The sequence below is a fragment of the Malaclemys terrapin genome, chromosome 8 (assembly GCF_027887155.1).
Source record: "Malaclemys terrapin pileata isolate rMalTer1 chromosome 8, rMalTer1.hap1, whole genome shotgun sequence".
In the NCBI taxonomy this organism is placed as follows: Eukaryota; Metazoa; Chordata; order Testudines; family Emydidae; genus Malaclemys; species Malaclemys terrapin.
In genome coordinates, this window is record NC_071512.1 from 744124 (window position 1) to 768833 (window position 24710).

The window sequence follows — 24710 nt, forward strand, 5'->3', positions numbered from 1 at the left end:
CCGCTTGCTAGATAGTGTTTATTAAGGCACTAAAAGCACCGTGGCTCCACCACGTACTGCCCCCCGCAGGCAGGGCAGCTCTGGGTGAGGCAGCCAAGCTGGGGGCAAAGGCATTTCCTAGGTCCTGGCCTGTCACTGCCGGCTTCACAGAGGGCTCAGCTCCTTGCCCCACAGCCCCACCCGTGAAGTAGCAGCTTCTGTAGGCAGGGTGAGGGGCTTCCTCTTCCCCACGGGTTTCAGCTTCCCCCTCACCTCCGTGTTTGCAAAGTCCAGGTTAGTCCCACAGGGGCAGCAAGTCTGCTACTGCCTCGCCTGGGGACACTGCAGGACCGGGAGCCAGGAAAAGCCTTTGTGCAGGGGCACCAGACAGCACAGGGCCAGAGACCCACCCCACCTCTCAGCAGCCCTCAGGGGGCTGCGGGGCCAGGCCTGGTGTGTAGGCCAGGTAGGATAGCAGCTGCGTGGTGGCAGGGAACAAGGCCAGTAGTATTCAGTGCAGCTATGTGGCTGGTGTGGACTAGCTCCTTGCAGGACAGCCAAGAGCAGGCACCAGGCAGGCCTGGGCTCCGGGACTGTAAGTGTGCCCTGCCCATGAAGCAAGGGCTTCCTGCACAGCGAGCCTGGGGGCTTGCAGCAAGGCCAGGGCCCCTGATAAAGGGGAACAGAGCAGCCCTACAGGATCCCCCCACTCCCCCCATAGCTTCCAGCTAGCTAGCAGCCTGGCCAGGTGAGAGGCACCAGTCCCACGTGGGGCGGGTGGGGAGGGGGAAGACGGTGGATCCAGCTGGCCACCCTGTAAGGTCAGAGCAGCCCTGCTCCAGCAAGCCTCTCCCACTCTTGGGCTCAGCATGGGACAGGTCCAGCCCCCAGGGGAGGTGCCTGGCTCCATTGGCTGTGGGTACAGAAGGGAGGGGACAGGTGGCCCCAGCACTGCCTGGTCCCCCTGCAGGCCCAGGTGAGACACCACAGGGGTAGAGAAGATAGTCCAGACAGAAGACCGGCCATTGAGGGGCAAGAGAGCAGCAGGCTCTGCTTTGCCACCCAGGCAGGCCAGAGCAGGGCGCTGCCCAGGCCAGAAGCAGCAGAGGGAGTGGCAGCTCCAGCCCCTGCTCCCTGGGGCCCCATGGAGCAAGAGAAGGGGCAGAGACAGGTGTGTGCAGGGCCAACGTGTGCAGTGTGGCAGCGGGAGCCTCCCCTTAAACATGGGAGAAGGCATGGCTCTTGCAGAGGGGTTTGTCCTTCTTGGAGTAGAACGTCTTCCCTTCCAGGCTGACCTGGCAGATCTAAGGAGAGAGCAGGAGGTCAACAGGGAAAGACCAGCTCTCCCTCCCCAACACTCCATCCACACCCTTCCCTCCCCACACCTGGCAGAGACCTGCCACAGCCCTCTGAGGGGGCACAGGGCAGCTGGAGCTGCCCCCAACACAGGCCAGCTCAGCACAAGAAGCAGGTGCAGCCAATCCTGCTCATGCCACCGCCAGCAAAGAGGCTGGGGCAGGGTGAGGAGCCCCCCCCGGCAGGGGCCAGCCCTATTATCTCAGGGTGAGCAATAGGGAGGGGCTGCTCTTACCGCACAGACGAAGCAGGTGTCATGCCAGCTGAATCCCAGCGCCTCCAGGAACCGGTCACCAGCATCAATCTTGAAGTCACAGCCACGGCATTTTGTGCCAAACATCTTCTCGTAGTCTGGGGAGAGAGTGGGCTGAGATAGGCCTCCCCAGAGAACCCCCTTGAGAGAGCCGGGCTGGGAATGACGGGGGCTGGGGGAGTCCGGAGGTTGCTTTGTGGGTGGGTTTTTATTTGTGCCTGGCTCTAACTGGGGCTAACGCTCAGGTAATGGGTGGCCATCCCCTGCCCCATTGTAACAGCTCTGCCAGCGCACCTCAGTCCCGACCCACAGCCCCTGCCAGCCCAGCCCAGCCCAGCCCAGCGCTCCCCCAGGCCCCTCAGTCCCAACCCGCAGCCCCTGCCAGCCCAGCCCAGGGCTCCCCCAGACCCCTCAGTCCCGACCCACAGCCCCCTGCCAGCCCAGCCTTGAGACCAGGTTTGGGGACGGGGCCCCAGGAGCCAGCAGCACGTCCCCATGCATGTTTCCCCTCGGTCTGCGTGTGCTGCTGCCGCCGGCCCCACCCGCTTTGTGGAGGGGATTTCGCTGCCACCGCCAATCCCATCCCCAAAACCCCCCCCAGGCGAATAGTGCAGGAAAACCAGTGTCTGTAGAATGGGGGACCCCATTTCCCAGGATGCCATGCAGCACTCTGCTTTGATGAGGTACTTCACTGTCATCACCATGGCAACCTGGGAGCTCTGGCACTGCCCAGCAGCCATCACTGAGGCCAGGCCAGTGGCAGACGGGGGGGGGGGGGCCCTCCCTGTGGAGGGGAGGATGCCCCTCCCTTTGCCAGGGCGGGAACCGCAGGGTGTCTGGCTCAGTGCTGCCTGCTTGGCTCCTGCTCTCGGCCCTGGCTGCTCGGAGAGGCCCAGGCAACGCTGGGGGCAGCCCAGGGGCTGGAGCAGTAACTAGTGACCACAGCTTCCTCTCCCTGCCCCACGCAGCTCTGTGAGGCCACGGGGTGACATGGGGCAGCTGCAATCCCAGCATCCCTGGGGTGGGGAAGGGGCCAGGACACCCCCTACCTCTCTCGCAGTAGGGCTGCCCCTCCTCCATGTAGAAGGCGCGGTTGCGGATGGGAGTTCTGCAGGCAGCGCAGGTGAAGCACTGCACGTGCCACGTCATCTTCAGCGCATGCATGATCTCCTGGGAAAGGGAACGGCACCGTCAGCCCGGCCCCCGCTGGGCTGCCCCAGAGCACCCTCCCCCACCACCCAGTCCCCGCTGGGCTGCCCCAGAGCCCCACACTGCCTGGCCCCCACCCCAGGGCCCCACACCGCACCACCCAGCCCCCGCCAGCCCTGCCCCCCGCTGGGGCAGCCCCGCACTGCCTGGCCCCCGCCCCAGAGCCCACGCCCGCCCAGGCTGCTGGGGACTGGACCGGGGCCCCAAGGGGGGAGGGCTCCACGCAGACAGACTCACCCCACCAATCTTCTTCTTGCACTTGGCACAGCTGGGGGCATAGCGCATGTCGTAGCACTTGGGGCAGAAGACCGAGCCCTTCTCCTCAAAGAAGCCCCCCTCATCCAGCACCTTCCTGCACTGGCAGCATGTGAACTCCTCCGGGTGGTAGTAATGCCCCAGGGCCACCAGGTAGCGTCCCCTAGAGGCGGGGCAGGGGAGGAGTTAGCATGGCTGAGCGCTACGTGAGCCAGCTGCCCCCACAGCCCAGCCCAGCGGGTTCATTCCTCCCTCAGGAAGCGGGAGCTGCCAGGCCACTCCCAGGTGACCAGCAGCCCCTGCACATGGCGGAGGGGCCCCACGCCACTCACCTGATGACCTTGTTGCACTGGTAGCAGATGGGGGTTTTGCTGGTGCCCTCGGGGGGCTGCTGTGCGGCCTGGACGATGGAGCTGCGGTTCTGCATGGGCGTGGGCATGGCCGGCTGGCTGTGTTTGCTCAGCACGGTGCTGGTCTTGTCGGGCGCATAGCGCTCAGCAAAGGAAGGGTCCACAGCCCAGGGGGGGCGGCTGGCAGGGCCCGGAGCAGCTGGGGGCCTGGGAGCTGCAGAACCTGTAACAGTCCCCAGAGGGATTCCCAGGTGATACAGCTGCGCTGGGCTAGCCTGGGGCAGAGCGTAGAAACAGGCACCCCAGCCCCACCCCTCAAGGGGCTGGCAGAGAAGGATCAGCCCCTAGCCTGGCCCAGGCCCCCAGCATGCACCCTGCTGCGGGCACCAAGGCCTCACTCTGCCCCACAGCCGCGAGAGACGGCGCCATGCAGTGCCCATGCCCAGCACCCCCTGCTTACCGGGATCAGGCTCCACCTTCAGCACTGCCACCGCAGACGGGTCCAGCCCAGACACCTGGCTACAGAACAGCCAATTAATGCAGTTGCCAGCTGGCCACCCCCCACCCCCCGCCCCCCGCCCTGGATGGGGCAGGAGCCCAGGGCCTGGCGCTCTCCTACCCCAGCAGGGGCTCAGGCCAGGCAGCCACCCCCCTCCTGCTGTGCGGCAGCACCCCCTGGTGGCTGGTTTGGTTCGTCAGTGACCCAATATCGCAGAGCTGGGGGCACTTCCTGCTCTGGGCCAACGCTGGTGCCCTGAGCAGCCACGCGGCGTCCCCACGGTTGTGAGAGGACCAGCTGCCAGTTCACTGTGGGGATCAACACCCCCCTCCCCCGTTACACTCACTCACCCTGGGGTAACATGGCCCAGTCCCACCTCCTCACGGGCCCTGCTGCTCCAATGGGGCTGGAGAAGCTGCCCACTCGCTGCTCGATCCATTAGGCCCAGCCCCACACAAGGGGGTTTTCTTGGACTCTATAGTTTCTTCCTCCCTGTTGGCAAACCCAGCATCCCCTGTCCACAGGGAAGGGGTCCCATGCGGGGCCTGACAGCCCCTGACCCCAGGCACCCAGCTGGCAGGATGCCCACAGACAGGCCAGAGCAGCTGGCTGCAGCCCTGCTGGGAGATGCTAGGGGTGAGGGGAGGCAGCAGCCCACCTCCGGCAAGGGATGAGCAGAACGCACAGGCCCTTCCAGGCTGCAGGGGGGCAGAGAGCTTGCCCCCAGCTCATGACAGTTGGGCCTTGCAGCTCTCAGCCTAGGCCTGAGAGAGGTGACAGGACAGGGTTGGAGGGAACACAGCCACCCCTTTCTCACCTCTCACCCCAGAGCCTCTCCAGCAGCTCCCAGGGGCCAATCCCCAGGCCCAGGGACAGCTGGGTACAGTCCCTCCCTGAGGCAGCACCGGCTGCTGGAGCTGTGCCTGACAGACCAGGAGTGGAAAGGCCAGGAGCCTGCAGCAATGCCCACCCGTGGGGGACCTGTGCCAGCAGCCCAGAGGAGTCCATGGACAGCTCCCTACGCAAGCCCCAGGGTGCACTGGAGCTGGGTTTGCTGCAGGGCGGGGGCCAGCCCAAGGGGGAAAGGCTGCCAGGCTCTGCAGACAGCAGAGCAGAGAGGTTCCCCCCAGCTGCTGCAGCTCAGGCCGAGGGGTGCCGCATTCTGCTGGGCTGCAGGCCCCCGACGGGGCCCAGGGCGCACCAGGCACCCCTGCAGGGCTGGCAGCTAGTGCCCTAGCCAGCCCCTCCTGCCAGCAATGACGACTAGGAGCCAGTTACGAGAACAGGAATCTTTATTGTGCTACAGAAGGGTCCAGCGAGCAGCTGTGCTGGGCAGACCCAGGGCCCAGCCCCAGCCCACTCCCCAACACTCAGCCCACCGAGAGCACAGGTCACATCACATCAGCCCTTGGGGCGCACTGCGAGCCCATCACAGCAAGGCAACAGGCTCAGAGGGGCCTGCCCCACGGCACAGAACCCAGCAGCCTGCGCTTGCTCCCAGAGCCCTTCGCCACCCACCAGTCACCTCTGCTGGGCTAGGCAGGTGGACGTTCCGTCTAGACCCACCCTCCAGCCTAGGTCCCCGTCTAGTTTGGGTAAGTGTGGAGACAGCCCCAAGGAGGCGCTGGGTGCGAGCCAGGCCCTCACACTATGAGCACAGCCAGAGGGCATCTGGGAACAGCAGCCACTCAGCCTGGGCAGCTCATGGGAACAGGACGCAGCTGGCCCCAGTGCCACAGGCCCCCCGTGGGAACACAGGCCCAGAGGACACTCCAGGCAGCCGTCCCAGCTTCCACTTGCTCAAGGTTTCCCCTGGGCAGAGCGAGGGTAGTGTAGCCACCCCAGGGGGCTGGGGCTCTTGGGGAAGCCTAGCGTGACAGGGCAAGGACATGCAGCAATGGAGTCCCTCTGCTCCCCTGGGGTCTGAGGCCAGGGCCCCAGTGCTGATAGCCTCCATCCCAGCCTGCTCAGTGCCACACAATGCGTCCTGCCCAGGGCCGGCCCCTCCCCAGCCCAGGCAGAGCAGACCGCACGGCGCAAGGCGCTCCCAGCTGGGTACGTTTAGGAGTCAGGCGGATGCCCCTCCCCAGGCGAAGGCATGTGATGTGGCCGCACCAGCCCGGGGCGGAGAGGTGCAGGCTCCCAGCACAAGGCCAGGCCCTGCTCAGGATTTCACGTTCAGAGAGACGGCGGAGCGCTGGTGGTGCCAGTCGCGCAGGCCAGTGTAGCGAGGGCTCTGAAGCTCAGTGACAAACTTTTCTCTGAAAGGAAGGAAGGAAGGAGACGGACAGAGATGGGGAGGGAGGAGGAGAGGTTAGTGCCAGAGGGAGGAAGAGGCTCCATTGGCAGAAATCAGGACAAGAAAGAGCAGCCACATGACATCATGCAACCAACCGGGGAGGGAGAGCGTCAGGACCGCCGACCAGCCCCTCCAGCAGAGGCTAAAGGCAGCACGAGGGCCTATGAGATGGCAAGGCCAGGCGAGGGGCCTGCCAGCAGGAAGGCCGGTTTAGCCTCAAGGCCAGGAGTGGCAGAGTCCAGGGCAGCAGGGACAACCCCCAGACAGGCACCCATGCGGTAACCCGAGTGCCCACAGCCCTTACCTGGCTTTTCTAACATGCTCATCATCTGGATCTTGCACTGAGATCAGCAGGAGAGAAGAGACAGAGAGAAAAAGTCACAGTTGGACACCCCCCCGAGGGGGAAAGGAGGAAGCCCACAAGCACCATCCCTTGGCCCCAACAACTGGCTCCCGCTGAGCCCACTGGCCACTCCTGCCCCAGCCAGCTGCGCAGCGAGGGCTAGACTGAGGCAATACAAGGCGTCCAGAGTCAGCCAGACTCCGTGAGCAGAAGGGACTGGTCTTGGGCAGGCCCACAGAGCACACAGGGGGAAGGCACCTGGCACGCTGCTGGGAGCCTGCCTGCCAAGGGCAGCCCATCCCACACAGCTGTCCAAGAGCTATCTGCACTCAGCTCTGCAGGGAGACTGGCTACTCCGTACCCTGCAGGCCACCGGCCACCAGCAGGCCCCTGGCAAAGAAGGGTGCCAGGCCTGTCCAGTCCCATCAGAGCAGGGCTGCCAGCCAACCCAGACCTGGCGTCCCGTCCATCAGCCCGCACGTGCCAGGACCCAGAGAGAGGCACTTACTGAACTCTGTGCCCGTGAGGTGGGCCAAGATGCGGAAGGAGCGGGACTGGGTTGTGCCAGTGCGAGGCTGCCAGTCCTCCGTATCCTCAATCAGACGCTTTTTGCTGGAGTCATTGGGCAGGCCGGTGGGGGGGCTCATTAGCCGCAGAGCGTGCCTGTGCGCAGACAGAAGGGCAGGGCGCTCAGCCAGCACGCACGGCACACCCCTCGTCACACAGGGCACGGAGGGACTGCCAGCAGAATCCTGTGTCCCCCTCCCCCGCTGCAACCCACAACAGGGTCTGGGCAGCCCACCCCGATGGGGCACATCACTCGGACACGAGCCAAACACCCCCCCTTTCCCACAGGTGTCCCCTCGCTGGCTGGGCAGCCCGCTGACACCTTCCCTCGGGCAAGCAGCTCAGGGCCCAGGAACACAACAGCACAACATGCCAACGAGCAACAGACACCGAATCTCCCCCCCCCCCTTACTCATCCTCCATGTAGGAGCGGCCCAGGTCTCCACGGGGCTGAGTTTTCCCCTCTGGCAGGCTGGGGCTGGCACCGACCCTGGGGCCAGGAGAGAGGCAACAAGAGCACAGGTGAGTCAGGTGAAAATCCCAGCCCCGGCGCGACCAGGAAAAGGCCTCTGCTGGCAGTGGAGCCCCGTGCTGGGCCATGACCTCTCCAGGCACAGGCTGCTCCACCGCCCGCAGGTTACAGAGCATGTACCTGGGCAAGGGACACCCTCCCAGTCACTGGCCAGTGACACCCAGCTGCTCTCTGCAGACACCCGCCCTGGCTGCGGAGGGGTGGAGCAGCATCAGGGTCCCAAAGGCCCCTCCCCTGTGACTGCCCCAACCAGGCCCTGCCTGGAGTCAGCACCATGCTCCCAGAGGAGGTAGCTGCTCCCCACTCAAAGTCAAAGCCAGGGAGGGGCAGCTGGCCAAGCCCAGGCAGCCTGTGGGTGCTGGGTCGGGATGTTCCCCTTAGCTTTAATTTGCTGCCGCCAGCGATCAGACTAGTCCTGAAATCTCCTCCCTTGGGCAAGGAGCGACGCCCTTGGACAGGAACCCTCCCTCTGCACAGGGCCACCACCCAGCCACACCCCAGCATGGCACTTGGGGAGGGGACCAGACAGATACAGGGGTCGGCTCTAGGGGACACAGAGGCTATAGGTCCCACTCCTCCCTGAGCGGAGAGGAGGGATGCAGCAAGGCAGCAGGATGGTACTAGAGACCAGAGGGGGGTGGGCACCAGCCCAAGGACCCAGGGGAGGGGAGGGGATGCAGAGAAGAGGAAAAAGGCTTACTGACTTGTCAAGGTTCTGCACCTGCAGAGTTGGGGGAGGAGAGAAGGAGAAGAGGAAAGGAGGGAAGAGAGAGATTAGCCCCACTGCACCCACAAGAGACACTTGCAGAGTGAGACTGAGAAAGGCCCAACCCTCCCTACATCCAGCCCTCACTCAGACCCCACTCGGGCGTCTCTGGCTGCCATCTGCCAGGCCGCAGGAGAGGGTGCCCCAGAGCACAGAGTCAGCAACAGATCACAGCACATCGCCCACTACAGACTGGACCTGGCCAGGGGTTCTCTGGGGCACCAAGTTCAAGGGCTGGGTCAGGGCTCAGCTCTCTGCAGCCAAGCGCCAGGCTCCCGGTGGACCATGGGAAAGGATCCCAGCTTGGCGAAGTAACTGCACAGTGCAAAGATGAGGGCACCAGTTCACAGGCCACACGCAGGAACCCCAGAGCTCCCCACACCAGCTCTGGCAGCTCGGCTCAACCCTGGAGGGACCCTGCTGCAACCCTACCCTCAGCACGCCCAGGAGAGCCAGGCCAGGCACGGCACATGCTGGGGGAGGTGGCACAAAAGGAGCCCCCAGCTCAACAGAACAGCCTGTGGCTTCACTGCACAGCCAGTGCCCTCCCCAGATGGGCAGGAGAGCCCACACCCGGGGAGTCCCAGGTACCCTGCCAGCAGCTGGCCAGGTGCAGGGGGCACCAGCAATAGCCAATCAGCTGGCAGGAAGGCTCCAGGCTGGGCTCTGCTGAACATGCCCTGGCTCCTCAGAGAGGTCTGGCAGCCAGAGCCCCGCCCCCCTCCCCCCCCCGGAAGAGAATCCTGCCCACATCAGGAAGGGGAGAGGGAGGAGCGCAGGGCCAGCGAGGCAGGTCGGCCAGTCTGTGTGAACAAGGTGTATGAAGGGGGCTGCTGCTTTTTTGCACTGCAATACCGGAACCAGCCACCAGGGGTCACTGAAACACCAGCCATGTAGATGCTGCCCACAGCTATGGGCGCTGCTCCCCAGAAGGGGCGCCAGCCCAGGTCCTGCCAGCGAGCGGCCCTGGCTCGTGAGGGCTCATGGCATGCACACGAGACATCCAACATGCAGGGTGCAGCACGGCCAGACGCAGGCAGGGCCTCAGGGTGGGAGCAACCAGGCCCGGCCTGCAGAGCAGGGTCCGAGCCCAGCCGGCCAGTCTGCAGTGCAGTGTGACGGACAGCAACATACCCATTGTGCTGGGGGGTGCAGGTGGGGGCCGTGTACGTCACAGGTTTCGTCACCAGCCCAGGCAGCGAGTTGGGCGTGGGGCTGGCCCCGAAGGGCCGGGCCGTTTTGTTGAGGGTGGTGCTAGGAACGAAGTTATACTTCGGGGGCTGAGAGCAGGGGAATGACTCCTGAGCGGGAGACAAAACACAGCACAGAGGCTTGCACATCAGGCAGCATGCAAGGAGCACCTGGCAGCCCCAGGCCAGTGCCCAAGAGCAGGGGCATCCCGTGGGGCAGCCATGCTAGAAAGCCAGGCCCATGCCTGGCCTCACAGGGGTGTCCAAAGGGGACAGCCTCTGGCACCTTGGAGAGCACTCTGGAGTGGCACTCAGCCACCAGCTGCTTCCGGGCTCTAGCCAGTGCTGCTGTGTGCCCGCCTGGCGCCCAGCAAGAGGCACAGAACAGCACCATGCACTGGGGATGAAGGGAAGCCATGAGCCCAGGAACTAGGTCTGGGGGGCACAATAGCGAATTAGTGACAAGGAGGAGACACCTGGCCAAACGCACTCAGATGCGGGCCCCGTGGGACAGGCAGACTGCTGATGTGCTGCACTATACCACCTGCCCACACCATGCACCAGTGGCCTGCCCCACAGCCCAGTGCCAGGGAAACTCCAAGGCAGTGAACAAATACTGAAGGCGGGAGGCAGCTTCATGGCTGGGTCCAGCCCTGCCCCTCATTGGGACAGCGCTTTGAGCCGGCCCCTGCAAGAGGAGACCAAAGCCCGGGTTCCCAGCAGGATCTGCACTGGGAGGCGCATGGCCAGGCACCCAGCTCCCTGTGGGATGCCCATTGGCCTGCTGCAGAGGGCCCTTTGGAGGGAGGGGGTCAGAGGTCAGTGCCCCATTACACCCCTCCTACATTCTGGGGTGGAGTGACTGGCATCTGCCCCAACCTACAGCCAACCACGCCTTTTTGCCACCAGGAACCCCAGCACCTGGTGCCCTCCAAGAGCAGCCCGGGGCTAATTCCAGAGCCTCCAGAAAGGGCCCAGAGACAAGTTCTGCCGTCAAAGCAACAGGGACCCTCAGCCCTACGCGCCACGAGACAGAGCTGGTGCCCACAGCCTCGGGGATAAGAGCAGCACATACCTTGTGTGGCTTCCCCAGGAGGCACTGGACTCTGCAGGAGAACAGATTGAGCTGAGATGAATAGACCAGACCCGTCTCAGGCTGGGCTCTTCCCCCTCCCCGGCCCAGGCTGACCCCTCTGCCAAACCAAGCACTGGGTCTTTATGGGCTCTGTGGGGCGGGACACAAACCTGTAGGCTCCGAGAGAGGCAGCCCACCCCTGCAGAGTGGCGCATAGGCATCAGAACTGGGTGCAGGGGCTAAGGAGGGGACCATGCGTGGGCGGTGGGGGTCCCTGGCCCAGGTGAGAGCAGCGCGGGCGTTACCTGCTCAGGCTGAGGGAAAGCTGGTCTCCGCAGGCGCGGATCTTGTTCTGCGCTTCGATGTGAGTCATGCTACTGGTGTTCTCCCCATCGATGCTCAGCACCCAGTCGCCCACTCCCACGCCGGCCTGGGCTGCCTTGCCACCAGGGGTCAGCTGCAGGGCAGAGCCAGAGAGTCAATCACAAGGCAAAGCCACTCCCTGGAGCAGGACAGTGCCGGAAGGAGGCTGCTAAGGACACAGGCGCTCAGGGATGCTGTGCTGCAGGGAGAGGAGAGCGGAGCCACATGCAGCCCTCGCAGGTGCTAGGGGCGCTGTGCTTCAGGAGTCCTGTCTTTCAGCTACAGCCAACCCTGAGCATGCCTGAGCCAGGGGCCCTACTGCACCCGAGGAGGGCGGTCAACTCCAGAGCCAGCCAGGGCCAGCCTCCCTGAACTCCTCCAACTGGACGCAACACTCAATCTCCAGGTCTACAGGGGCCCGGCTGTGCACTAACAGCTGCTGTCTTCCACCCCAGAGTTGGGGAGGTTTTGGGGCTGGGTAACAGGTATGCATCTGGGCGGGGGAGACCTCTGCTTTTGCAGCCAGCCCCAGGCCCCCTGCACCATGTCAGGAGATGCCCATCTGCCAATGCCCCCCAATTAGGTGCAGTGCCACTTGGTCTCCTGGCCCCGCCCTCACTGCCAATGCATAGCTCTCGAGTGGGCTCCTTCCCCTGCCCCCAATGTAACCTCCACACTGAGCAGGGCAATGCCTAGAGCTGGAGAAGCTGCAACGCTGGGATTGGGCAAGGCAGGGCACTGGGAGCCCTGGATCCACCTTCTGCTTGGGCTCTAGAATTGAGGACTTGCTGATCCCCCTCCTCCAGCCTGTCAGGGATCACCAGGACAAGCGCCCGCTGGACTCAGCCAACAGCTCCAAGCCTTAATTCCAGCCCCTGCGCGTCACCTCTGCTGTAACGGACAGGGGTTTCTCCCAGCACAGGGAGATGAGCTTTCTGCACTGCGCTCCGCAGTCCTGAGAAGGCAGCCTCGCTCCCGGGGACCCGGGTTGGAAATGGAGCACCAAGGCAGCTCTGAAGTCTGCGCTCCCACTGCTCTGAGCATCTCCGCTAGCAGGCCTTGATCCTCCCCTGGAAAAAGCTGCAAGTCCCAGCTCCAGCAGCCGTGCGGGGCCTCACAGCAAGCACAGATCCAGGCACTCACTGCACTGACGACGTGTTTGCAGCACAAGCCCTGGGGGCTTTAAGACCCTTTTGCAAGTCACCATTCACGAAAGCATCCGAGTACAACGACACCTCCCCCCCCCGTGTGAGGGGTTTAAGGCTGCAGGATGTGGTCTGACCCAGAGACCTCAAACAGACAGAACGAGCCACATCTGCAATGCCTGGGTTCAGCTGGTCAGTTTCGGGGGGTGTACACAACCCAGTGCAGATGTGAGCTGTACCCCGTGGGGGAGACCCTGGCTACCCACAGGAAAAGCCAGGCCCTGGGTCCCAATGTCTGTGCCTTTGAGGTTCAGGAACAAGTGGAGGGGCAGGGAGAGAAACTGGAGTTTGGCTCTGATCCTAGCACTAGTAGCCCTTGTGCCGGCTCCACTCGCAGGGACAGCGAGGCAGCACAGTTCCAGGTCTGCATTAGCTCTGGCACACAGCAGGGGAGGGGGGCTGCAGAGGGGCTGAGGCATCGCCTGCACCAGTTACCCCAGGGCAGGCTGCCCCTTCCCCTGCGGGAGCTGCTCCTGGCTCCACCGCTAGCTCCCAGCGCCACCCGCTGACACGAGGAGGGGAGTTTGCTAGGCAGGCCAGGGCAGCACTCACCGCCCACCCCACACAAGGAACAGGCAGGCCGCAGAACCAATTCTAGGGGCTCAGTCGCTTCCAGCCTCGCCAGGCTGTTCTCCCCTCCTCTACCACCTACCCATGGCTTGTAGGCAGGGCCAGAGCAGGAGGGGACATGCACCTTCTCCAGCTGGTGCCAGCTGCAGGGTCCCAAGCTCCCAGGGCAGAAGTTGGAGGCAGGGCTTGCCGGAGAAGCCAGGTGCCTGGTGTTTACACTCCCCTCCCCCAGGCCCACTGGCGCTGTGCAGCCCCACAGCAAGGGCCCAAGCCCCCGGCCAAGGAACTGGCCCCAGCGTGGGCAGGAATTGCGCTAGCGCGCCAGGGTCCTTGGGGAGAGCCAGGAAGTGAGTCAGAGCCTTCCCTAACGCAGCCCATGTGTCACTCGCTCCGCCTTAGACCTGCAAACCACAGGCATTTCCTAGGCTGCGTCTGGGCGGGAGGCGCCTGAGCAGACCCCAGGAAGTGCTCCTCTCCTGCTACGCGGAGCCCATTCCTCTTCCTCCGGCAGCAGGCGGAGACATTACCTCATCCCCAGCCCGGGGCAGGGAGACATTAACCCTGCTTCAGTGCCGGCAACATTTCTTCTGCTCCCAGCCCTGCACAGGGCCTGGCGAGCGGCCAGGCCTCTTGCGCAGGGGCACCCAGAACCAGCCAGGCTGCAGCCACACAAACCCCCCAAAGCAGGGCTGTGGGGCAGCCCCCCTCAGCGTCCAGAGCTGGGGCACACCGCTAAAGCAGGCCCCACTCCCTCCCTGCCCCAGAGACCGAGGGGCAGTCAGGTGCAGGCACTGCGGCAATGAGATGAGGAGTCACTGCACGAGCAGGCGGCCAAAACCACACCCTGTCGCCTCAGCTGCCTGGATGGGCAGGGAAGACTCCACCTGCCAGCTGCAGGTGCCCAGCACTTGCCATGCCCTTCCACCCCCGTGTGACCCCATCGCAGCTCCAGGATGCTGGCATGGAGACAAGTGGTGAGACAGCCTGGAGCCACTCCTGCTCCTCTGGGCTGGGATGCTCATGGGCCCTGCCTTAGGACCAAATATTTCCTCACATCCAGCGCAACATGAGCATAAGAGGGCGTGGCACCGGAAGCCCAGCGGAGTCGAGGGCTGGAAAATCCCAGCTGCCAACCAGACACCCCCTTGCCCTCTCTTCACAGGGTCTTGGGGGCCAGTCACTGCACAGCCCCACATGCTGACACAGCCATGTGCTGTACTGGACACCAGGCCTGGCCTGAGCAGGGGGTCCAGCCCCCAGCCCCATTCCCTTGCTGCCACGAGTCAGCCTTGGAGGTCACTGGTGGCAGCAGTGGGATGTCAGTGCAGATGAGCCCCACACCATGCTGCCTGGCTGCAGCAGCAGGAGCTGCCTGGGCTGGGCCCTCTCTTCAGGCAGGCCTGGTGAAGTGGCTAGAAAGCATCAGCCCAACCCTGGACGAGCTGGTTACAGGGCCGCCCACCAGCACGCTGGGGTCCCCACTGGCAGCACCAGCCATTCTCCCTTCCCAACCCCCACTCAGCTCTCCAGCCGCTGCCTCAGCCCATGGGGGAGCTTGGGAGAGACCCTTGCAGGGCTTCAGAAAACAGACGCCCTCACGGGTCGGGACCACCAAGGACCCTGCTGGGCAACATGGGCACAAGCCTGCACTTGCTGAGAGCCAAGCCACTGCCAGGCACAGGAGAAGGGTCTCTCACAGTGCCCAGGAGAGCAGTGGGTTCCAGGGCTGGGCTGGCTCAGGGAGAGCATCGCCCAGGCTGTGCTGGGGAGGTGGAAGGTCCCTGCTCCTGCTAAGTGGCATGCAAACTAGCCAGAACCCTCCCCCATTACACACACAGCTCCCACCTCCCCAGGCCAGGCAGGAAGTTCACAGCAAGCTGTGCTGGAGGGGCCACGGCTAGGGGACGCCCTGGTAGCCGGGCCTGGCCCTCTGTCCAGACTACGAAGCTGGGGGAAGGCTGAGTCTTCCATTTCCTGCCGAGTGGGGTGAGCTCCCCAACATGGCTGCACTCACCATGCCGCCAGCCCCTCCCTTCCCCAGGCAGGGGGCCCGTTCCGCACATGCTGAGCACCCAGGTGCTTTGCGCCTGCAGCCACGGCCAGCTCTCCCCACAGGGGGCAGACACCCGAGCTGGTCACGTGCACCTGTGTTTTGAGTGAGCCACTGCGGGGTGGAGGAGTCCAGGGATCCCCCCCACTTGGCTCTCCATCCCAGGGGACTCACTTGGGTCTGGGGACTGCGGTGCCAGGAGCGTCCTGAGGCCCTGGCACACCCACCCTGCTGACAGCAAGGGCGTATTTTTATCCTTTCTATACCTGACCTCAGCATCTCTCCTTCACTGCCTGGGAACAGCTGAGACCGCCAGGCCTGAGTCCCCCACCTGCTCCCTTCTCTCATCCACCATGGCGCGCACACACACACACACACACACACACACACACACACACACACACACTCTGCCTGTTGAGCTGCAAGCAGCTCCTCCAGCCCCTCACCTCAGGCACCCACAGGCCTGCCTCGAGGGAGGAGGCAGGCATGCAGTGTGAGCACCCTGTAAGCATGGGGCTGCCAGGCAGAGCCCTGGCTGTGACCCAGTTATCGCTGCCCCCCCATGTCAGCAAAGTTGCCCACAGCCAGCCTGAGGGGAAGCCAGAGCCCCTGCGTGTTAACTGGGAAGCATAACAAGCCATCCACCCCCTCCCTGCAGCACTAAAGCCCACCAAACAAGTGCTCAGCTCCCTATTCCCCTCCCCCAGCCTCTCCCCTTCAGCACTGACCCAGCAGTCCCAGGGGTGGGGGGCAGGAGAGGCAGCACCCACCTCCCTTTGTGCCAGAGCTACGTGCCTCCAGCTGCCCCAGTGCAGCGGCCATGCGCCAGAGCCCACCCACTGCAAGGAGAGAAGACAGCCCAGGCTAGGCCCTCAAGGAGCCTGTCTACAGGTGAGTCAGTAAGCCCAGACAAGCCTCGAACCCCAGGCCACTGGAGGCCTCATGGCCAATGGGGATGAGTGTTCTCTGGTCCCTAGCGGCTGGGCCGTCAGCTCCCCCAGTGCAACTTCTCCAGTCCCTGCCCCAGGGCTGCACCCCACCACCACCACACACCGTGCAGGGATGGTGAATGGCTGCTCTGCAGCCCAGATACCCGCAGGGACTGCGCCATGCCTGGGGAGTCACTGCGCGGGCAGGGCACTGGCTGTTACAGGCTGCCTGCCAAGGGCAACCAGTCCAGCAACAAGCTGCCAGGTGGGAGAAGCAGGAATGCTGCTCACTGGTCACAGAACCCAGGGCAACAGAGGGACAGGGCATCAGCAAGAGAGCAGCACCCAGTGAGCCCCAGGGAGAAAGCAGAGCTTCTTGCTGTATGGGCCACGGATGGCTCCAAGGGCCCCCCCCAACACAAGGCACACCAACCCCTCAGCAGAGGGTGGGAGAAGGGGGTCATGCTTCTCCACAAGAGGTGGAAAAATTCCCCCTGGCCCCAGAGCACCAGGCCTGGCTACAGGCAAGGGGATCTCTGAAGGGCGGGGCACACGGGCAGGCAGCACTGAGGGGCCAAGGCAGTACCTGGGGGCACCATTAGGCAAACTGCTCTAGGCTCAGCTTCAGCCTCGCTGCCAAGCCAAGCGAGGGGCTGGTCTGGACAGGGCCTGTCAGCACGAGTGGAGGCCACCTCTTGGGCCAGCTGGCGGCCAGTGAGCAGGGGCAGGGCATGGGGGTGGTACAGACACTACAGCCTCGAGGATGAGGAGCAGGGATGTTTCTGGAGAAGACAACAGCAAATCCACTCACCAGGACACTGACACCTAGCAACCAACAACCCAGAGGAAGATGGACTCCCTCCTCCCCCACCCCCACCCCCAGCTTGAGATCAGAGGACTGGAGGGGTGAGAGACTCAGACTCATAGACTTTAAGGTCAGAAGGGCCCATTATGATCATCTAGTCTGACCTCCCGCATGATGCAGGCCACAAAGCCGTCCCAACCCTTTCCCTTGACTCTGCTGTTGAAGTCCCCAAATCCTGTGGTTTAGAGACTTCAAGCAGCAGAGAATCCTCCAGCTAGCGACCCCCGCCCCATGCTGCGGAGGAAGGCGAAAAACCTCCAGGGCCTCTGCCAATCTACCCTGGAGGAAAATTCCTTCCCGACCCCAAATATGGCGATCAGTAGAACCCCGAGCATACAGGCAAGATTCTCCAGCCAGACCCTCATTGGCCATCGATACTATTTACTAGCGATGGCACACTGTTCGTTTGACTAAAATCATGTTATCCCATTAAACCATTCCTTCCATAAACTTATCTAGCTTAATCTTAAAACCAGACAGGTCCTTCGCCCCCACTGTTTCCCTCGGAAGGCTGTTCCAATATTTCACCCCTCTGACGGTCAGAAACCTTCGTCTAATTTCAAGCCTAAACTTCCCCACGGCCAGTTTATATCAATTCGTTCTCGTGTCCACATTAGTACTGAGCTGAAATAATTCCTCTCCCTCCCTGGTATTTACTCCTCTAATATATTTAAAGAGAGCAATCATATCCCCCCTCAGCCTTCATTTGGTCAGGCTAAACAACCCAAGCTCCTCGAGTCTCCTTTCATACGACAGGTTTTCCATTCCTCTGATCATCCTAGTGGCCCTTCTCTGTACCCGTTCAAGTTTGAGTTCAGACGGTGGATGGGGTGTTGCTGGAAGGAGTCAGGGCTCTCCCTCCATCTGACCTCCTTGGTCAGACCCCAGCTCAGACAGACGGAGCTTGAACCCAGGGGTTCGCGCTGGCCACACTGGACTCTGCGCTGGCCACACTGGACTCTGCGCTGGCCACACTGGACTCTGCGCTGGCCACACTGGACTCTGCGCTGGCCACACTGGACTCTGCGCTGGCCACACTGGACTCTGCGCTGGCCACACTGGACTCTGCGGGTTTCCTAGGCGGTGTCCAGTTAAACCAGCCAGTTGTGAGAGTGCTGTGTGCGACTGCCATCACTGCCAATGCCGGGTGAGGTGCACTAATCCAGACGAGCAGGCAAGTCTCCCCAGGGCCCGTCTCAGCTGGACATACTGCCCAGAGCGCACGGTGCAAAGCAGTGTACCCCCAGCCCGGAGGGAAGTTTGCCAAAGACAGTGTCTGGGCCCCAGCATCTGGCCTGGGATTAACATGTCCCTGAAGGAAGCTGCACTTCTATCAGGGCCACACTCTCCAGGGCTCATAAAACCCAAACCCTAGGGCTGGCTGACCGCAAGCCAGGAACTGGCCTCCAAGCTGGCCGGAAGAGATCCAAGGGGCCAGAGGGCTGCAAAGGCAAAGCTGCAGGGACTCATGTCAGGCAGCGCTGCTCAGGAAACCCCCCTCCCCCAGGCGTTCAGAGGAGCTGAGTGTAGGGCCCAGCGTGGTGCTGGCTAGCACAGCCCTGCGCCGCCCTCCCCAGCACTTCCCATGCAGGGCCCCTTGGAGCAGACAGGGGCTGGGTGGGGAGGGGGCTCTGGCTCCAGGAAGCCACAGCTAGGCTCTCTGCAGACCCCTCTGCCTAGACAGGCCCTGGTGCACGCAGGCAGCTACCCAAGAGACATTGTCTAGAACACGAGTTGAGGCTGTCTCTGCAAGGAGCCTACTGAGTGCCCGCAGGGGCCAGTGGGCTGCAGGCAAGCACCCCACAGGGCTGGGGCAGCACAGAGACAGTCAGAGCCCCCTCCTCACCCTCACCGCAGGCTCACTGCTGTGCACATGGGCTGTCTGCCGTACGGTCACAGCACGTAGGAGGGAGCCCTCACAGAGCCTGATCCTGCCTCCAGCTTGTTGGGAAAGTCTCCATCCGCCAGCATCGCAGCACGGACACTCCACATTCCAAGGCTTATAAGGCAATTCCACACCGAGGGCCGTCTGCCAACAATCCAGTGGCAAGTTCACGAGCGCCCTGTGCCCAGGCAGGACTGGGACCCCGTGGGGGGCAGCTTGCAAGGTCACAGAACCCCTCCCCACCCAGAGGCAGGGCCTGGGCACAAGGAGCTGGCCCAAAGAGCCTTGAATGGCAAGGCCAGGGTGCAGTTAGTGCTAGGCAGCGATTCACAGCACCAGCTCCCTGTACTGCTCCGTGCCAGCCTGGGCCACAGGGGAGCGCAGTCCTTGGCTTCCTCATGGCTGCCAACAAAACAGGGTGGGATGGGGGCCCCGGGCCACTAGGAACAGCACCAATACCCAAAGGGGTTTCCTCCAGACTGCCACCCTGATGCCAGCACAGATGCTCCCCCCAACAGCTCTAATGCTCAGAGCACATGGCTCAAGAGGGGTGGTCTCACCCACCTCTGAGTTCACCGGCAGCACACCTACCCCCAGTCCAGCCCTATGTTACTGAGACAGCCCTCCTGCCCAGCACCCAATGCTGCAGGGCACAGCTCCAGAGCTAGGGGCTGGCAGAGGGGACCCAGGGCAGAGCGCAGAATGAGACTGCCAAGAGCCAGGAGAGGAGGGGGCTCTGCAGGATGGTCCCCAGGAAGAAGCAGCCAAGAACAGGCACAGCACCCTACAGCAGCTTATCTCAAGGCCTGGGCCAGCCCCAGGCTGTGGGGAGCCCTGCCCCAGGAGCAGAGCCCAACCCCACAGGGCTGGCACACAGCACAGCCCCTGGGCAGACTGAGGAGAGCGGCAGGTGACAGTTCATCCCGCAGCAGCACCCTGCCCCTGAGCTCCAGGCTGGCCCAGCTGGGAGCCACTGATTCACTTCCGAGCAGGAAGGCAGCCCCCCTCTCTACAGGCAGCAGCAAGACAGACCTCACCATCAGCCTGGCATGGAAACCACCACACCAAGACCCTGACCCACTGGCAGGATGCCCAGCATCCCTGCTCTCGTTGAAGACAGCAGAACCTAGACACGACGGGAAGAGACCAGGCGAAGGGCTCCAGGAGGGGAGCTGCCCCTTCCCCCACCAGACAGATGGGAGCAGGTCTGGGAGAAGAGCCTTGTCCCGACAATGGCCAACCAGCCCCTCCACACAGCTCAGATGGCACCTCCTACTTCCATAGCTCCCTTGTGCCCAGGGAGCTTCACTGGCAGCACATCCCCAGCCCCCAGTGTGACACAGGTGAAGGGCATCCCTCTGCCCCCCATTGCTCAGGGGGCATTTGTTAGATGGAGGCACCTCGATGCAGGGACCTCAGCTTATCTTGGGCAATGCAGCCAAATACCCAAATGCAGCAGCAGCGCCCCCCAGCAGCTCCAGGTAGGGGGAGAGGGAAGCCACAGCATGGCTGGTGCAGAGGTTTTCTGCCACAGTTCTTACCCTGGAGATGGAGAGGGGCATGTTGAAGTCCTTGCCCCCCTGCAGCCTGAACCCCCAGGGCGCCGGCCCATCCAGCATCACTTTATAGGAGTCCATGCTGCTCATTTCTGAAGAGAGAAGAGAAGATTCAGGCATTTAGGAGGAGCAAGGAGAGCAGAGAAGGGGCAGGGCACTCTCTCCTGGGGGCCAGCTCCAACTACCTACTGACATTCTGCCCCCATGGCTTCTCCTGGGGAGCACGGGCAAGATTCCCCAGTGACACTGCTAGAGAAGATCCCAAGCTCGCGCAATCCATCGCAGGGAGAGGATCCAACCCTCCCCCAGCACTTGGCCCAGAGTCAGAGGGCACCCCCTCCCCTGTCACAGGCAGGCACTGAGCAGGTTGTGTATCCAGCCACACACCCCTGCAGCGAGCACACAGCTGCAAAGCCACTGCCCCTGCAGCCAGGTGCCCATGGTACTCACCAAGCCATAGGTTACTCACGACTCGGGCAGTGACAGGAGCATTTGGAAACCTTTTGGTTGGGCAAGTCAGCACTGCCAGGGGGCCTGCTTGACACCCACTAGCCCCAATGCTGAGAGGTCAGGCAGACGGGGAGACAGACTTCACCCCAACAGCCAGCTGAGAAGAGCAATCCCCTATGCCAGTGTGCACAGGGACAGTCTTTCCCGGCACAGCTGCCAGCAAGGGGGCTGGGACCAGCCCCAACCCTGCTCAATTCCAGGAGTCACCACCAACCTCATCCGACAGGAGCTGGAGCAAGGCCTCTGGCCTCTCCTCTCCCTCCAAACCCAGGGAGAGGCCAGCACCGAGGGATGGGGACTCAGCCCCCAAATCTAATCTAGCTCCACGCCCCCACGGGTAGGTGGTGGGCAGGATCCTGCCCCCCTCCCCCAAGCTCTCCCCAGCAGCTTGCAGGCTATATAAGGCATGTAAGATGACACCCGCATATTCCTCTGGCTGCTCATCCGGGCTGGGAGGGATACTCCAGAGCGACTGCGGAGGGCTGCATGTCAGACATTCCCTGCGCTGGCCCATAAAACACGCACACAAAACCAGCACTCTGGGCTGGGATCCCCCATCCCCCACAGGAGCTGCCTTGGGACAGTACAGCAGCCACCTGTGCTCAGACCCGATCTGCCTCCCCCACTCCAGAGACCCCCCTCACCAGCAGGCCCCACTTCCTTCCCCTCCAAGGAGTCCAGATGCAGCTTAAAACCATCTCCACGGGACTGGGAGAGGAATGTGCAGGGCTAGGAAGAGGTGGGGAGACTGAACCCTCCCCCCTTCCTGGGCTGAGCAGACAGGACAACATGCCTGAGCGGGGCCCTTTGCCACAGGCTGCAGCAGGAGTCTTGGCTCGGTGTGGAGGATGTGATGGGGTGCGGGATGTCCCTGGCGCACTGGAAGAGCTGCGCAGCCATTCCCAGCCCCCCATCCCTGTAGTGAAGCTAACACCTCGCACTGCCAGCTAGGGCAGCGCCCCCACACAACCAGAGCTGCCCACTGCCACCAGGCGGGCCCTTGACATGCAGATCTGCGCGAGGGCTTCCTGCAGGACTCCAACGGCATCGGGTTCACTGGGTCAGGCAGGCTGGGAAAGTTCAGATGCCCCCGTGACAGGCAGCAGCCAAAAATCCCGAGACATACAGCACACGGGAAAGGATAAAGGGTCCTTTGCTGTAACTAGTGGGATGGCGGTAGGTAGAGACAAGGGCGCAGAATGGGGGCAGCGCCCTGGGGACTAGGGTCTGCGCATAGCGACCGGCTGCTCCGGGCACGGCCAGCGCGGGGGGAGGGGGCGGGCACGGGATGGCCGGGGGGGGGGGGGGGCGGGCACGGGATGGCCGGGGGGGGGGGGGGGCGGGCACGGGATGGCCGGGGGGGGGGGGGGGCGGGCACGGGATGGCCGGGGGGGGGGGGGGGCGGGCACGGGATGGCCGGGGGGGGGGGGGCGGGCACGGGATGGCCGGGGGGGGGGGGGGGCGGGCACGGGATGGCCGGGGGGGGGGGGGGGCGGGCACGGGATGGCCGGGGGGGGGGGGGGGCGGGCACGGGATGGCCGGGGGGGGGGGGGGGGCGGGCACGGGATGGCCGGGGGGGGGGGGGCGGGCACGGGATGGCCGGGGGGGGGGGGGGGGCGGGCACGGGATGGCCGGGGGGGGGGGGGGGCGGGCACGGGATGGCCGGGGGGGGGGGGGGCGGGCACGGGATGGCCGGGGGGGGGGGGGGGGGCGGGCACGGGATGGCCGGGGGGGGGGGGGGGGCGGGCACGGGATGGCCGGGGGGGGGGGGGGGCGGGCACGGGATGGCCGGGGGGGGGGGGGGCGGGCACGGGATGGCCGGGGGGGGGGGGGGCGGGCACGGGATGGCCGGGGGGGGGGGGGGCGGGCACGGGATGGCCGGGGGGGGGGGGGGGCGGGCACGGGATGGCCGGGGGGGGGGGGGGGGCGGGCACGGGATGGCCGGGGGGGGGGGGGGGGCGGGCACGGGATGGCCGGGGGGGGGGGGGCGGGCACGGGATGGCCGGGGGGGGGGGGGCGGGCACGGGATGGCCGGGGGGGGGGGGCGGGCACGGGATGGCCGGGGGGGGGGGGGCGGGCACGGGATGGCCGGGGGGGGGGGGGCGGGCACGGGATGGCCGGGGGGGGGGGGCGGGCACGGGATGGCCGGGGGGGGGGGCGGGCACGGGATGGCCGGGGGGGGGGGGCGGGCACGGGATGGCCGGGGGGGGGGGGGCGGGCACGGGATGGCCGGGGGGGGGGGGGGCGGGCACGGGATGGCCGGGGGGGGGGGGGCGGGCACGGGATGGCCGGGGGGGGGGGGCGGGCACGGGATGGCCGGGGGGGGGGGGGCGGGCACGGGATGGCCGGGGGGGGGGGGGCGGGCACGGGATGGCCGGGGGGGGGGGGGCGGGCACGGGATGGCCGGGGGGGGGGGGCGGGCACGGGATGGCCGGGGGGGGGGGCGGGCACGGGATGGCCGGGGGGGGGGGGCGGGCACGGGATGGCCGGGGGGGGGGGGCGGGCACGGGATGGCCGGGGGGGGGGGGCGGGCACGGGATGGCCGGGGGGGGGGGCGGGCACGGGATGGCCGGGGGGGGGCGGGCACGGGATGGCCGGGGGGGGGCGGGCACGGGATGGCCGGGGGGGGGCGGGCACGGGATGGCCGGGGGGGGGCGGGCACGGGATGGCCGGGGGGGGGCGGGCACGGGATGGCCGGGGGGGGGCGGGCACGGGATGGCCGGGGGGGGGCGCATAGGGGGCGGGCACGGGATGGCCGGGGGGGGGGGGCGGGCACGGGATGGCCGGGGGGGGGGGCGCCGTAGGGCAGGACTGGGGCCGCTGCCAGCCCCGCCAGGGGGTCACTGCAGGACGGGGCCGACGCGCACTGCTCCCAGCCCGGGCAGGGGCCGCCCAGGTCCCGCAGGCGGTTTGCGCAGCCCCGTCCCGGCCCGGGCGGTTAGTCACCGCGCTGCGAGACGCGCTGGAGCCGGGCCAGAGCCGGCGCTTTCGGAGGAGCCCGGCCGGGCGGGCGGAGAGCGGCCCCAAAGGGGGGGGGGGGGCAGCCGGGCCGGATCCCGCCCCCCCCCGCGCGGCTCCTGCCCCCCCCGCATCCCGCCCCCCCGCGCGGCTCCTGCCCCCCCCGCATCCCGCCCCCCCCCCGCGCGGCTCCCGCCCCCCCCCCCGCGGATCCAGCCCCCCCCCCCGCGGATCCAGCCCCCCCCAGGCGGATCCAGGCCAGGCCGGGCGGGCGGGCGCGGCAGGGAACCGGGATTCTTTTGACTCCCGACCCCGGGGAGCCCGAGCCCCGCCCGGCCCGGCCGGGACCCAGCGCCGCCCCCGCGGGACACGAGCTACGTGCGCGGGGATCGGGCCCGGACCCCCCGCCGCGAGCCGCCCCCCCTCACCTGCTCGCGCCGCCGGCTCCGGGCGGGGCATACTCGCTCGCGCTCTGGCCGCGACCCCCCCCCGCCCAGTTTCTTCTATACCCCGAGGGGGCGGAGCGATCCCGCCCCCTCAGCCAATCAGCGCAGCCGCCGTGCACGCTCACGCGCCGCCTTGTGCGCCTGCGCAGGGCGGCTCAGCCTCACCCGGCTGGGCGCCCCCTGGTGCCCAGACCTGGGCTCTGCAGGGACAACGCGTCTCCTGCGGGCAGCGCCGCGGGCCGGGGCAGGTTCCCCCGGGGGAGGGGTCTGCACGGCCAACAGGCCCCGCCCTAGCCCGGCCCCTCTCTCCTGCCCCCAGCCCTGCCCTCATTGGGCTTCAGAGTGAACGCCTAGGAGGCAGCAGAACCAGGCTGCCAACAAACTCAGGCACTTCCTCACCTCACAAAGTTAAGGGCTAGAAAGTTAATGCGGGGGGGGGGGGGGATGTTGCATAAGCTGACGGGGCCTGGCAGGGCAGCGCAAGGACCAAGGGCACCCTCCTGGCTCACACCAGCCCCTCCCCCTGCATTCTGGCAGCAGGGACAGCTCTCCCCTGACCGCTGTACCTTCCTTGCCAGTTTATCACCCCTTTCCCACATCCAGGGCAAGATGCAGCTTCAAGCCCTAAACAGTTCTGCCCCCAATCTCAGCTCCTCTCCCTATGCCCCTCTTGAGCCCCACATTCTGTCCCCTCCTTTCC

The 24710-nt window shown here is 65.4% G+C and overlaps 1 protein-coding gene across 9 annotated transcripts; it reads right to left on the bottom strand.

Annotated features, from left to right (window-relative positions):
- On the bottom strand, nt 1–24062 carry PDLIM7 (PDZ and LIM domain 7). 9 transcript variants are annotated; one of them, XM_054037359.1, is made up of 15 exons: nt 23993–24062; nt 20082–20188; nt 10979–11130; nt 10674–10704; nt 9543–9709; nt 8343–8363; nt 7523–7600; nt 7052–7206; nt 6505–6541; nt 3863–3921; nt 3385–3625; nt 3035–3215; nt 2638–2758; nt 1571–1686; nt 1–1283 (listed from the first exon to the last, which is right to left on the bottom strand). In XM_054037359.1, the coding sequence occupies exons 1-15, from the start codon at nt 24021–24023 to the stop codon at nt 1197–1199; spliced, it is 1584 nt and encodes a 527-aa protein (XP_053893334.1). In that variant the 5' UTR covers nt 24024–24062; the 3' UTR covers nt 1–1196. The 9 variants fall into 9 exon arrangements, with proteins under 9 accessions (XP_053893334.1, XP_053893337.1, XP_053893338.1 ...); XM_054037362.1 differs by lacking the exon at nt 23993–24062 and adding an exon at nt 20821–20922; XM_054037363.1 differs by lacking the exon at nt 23993–24062 and adding an exon at nt 20547–20749.
- Nucleotides 24063–24710: the final 648 nt, after the last annotated feature.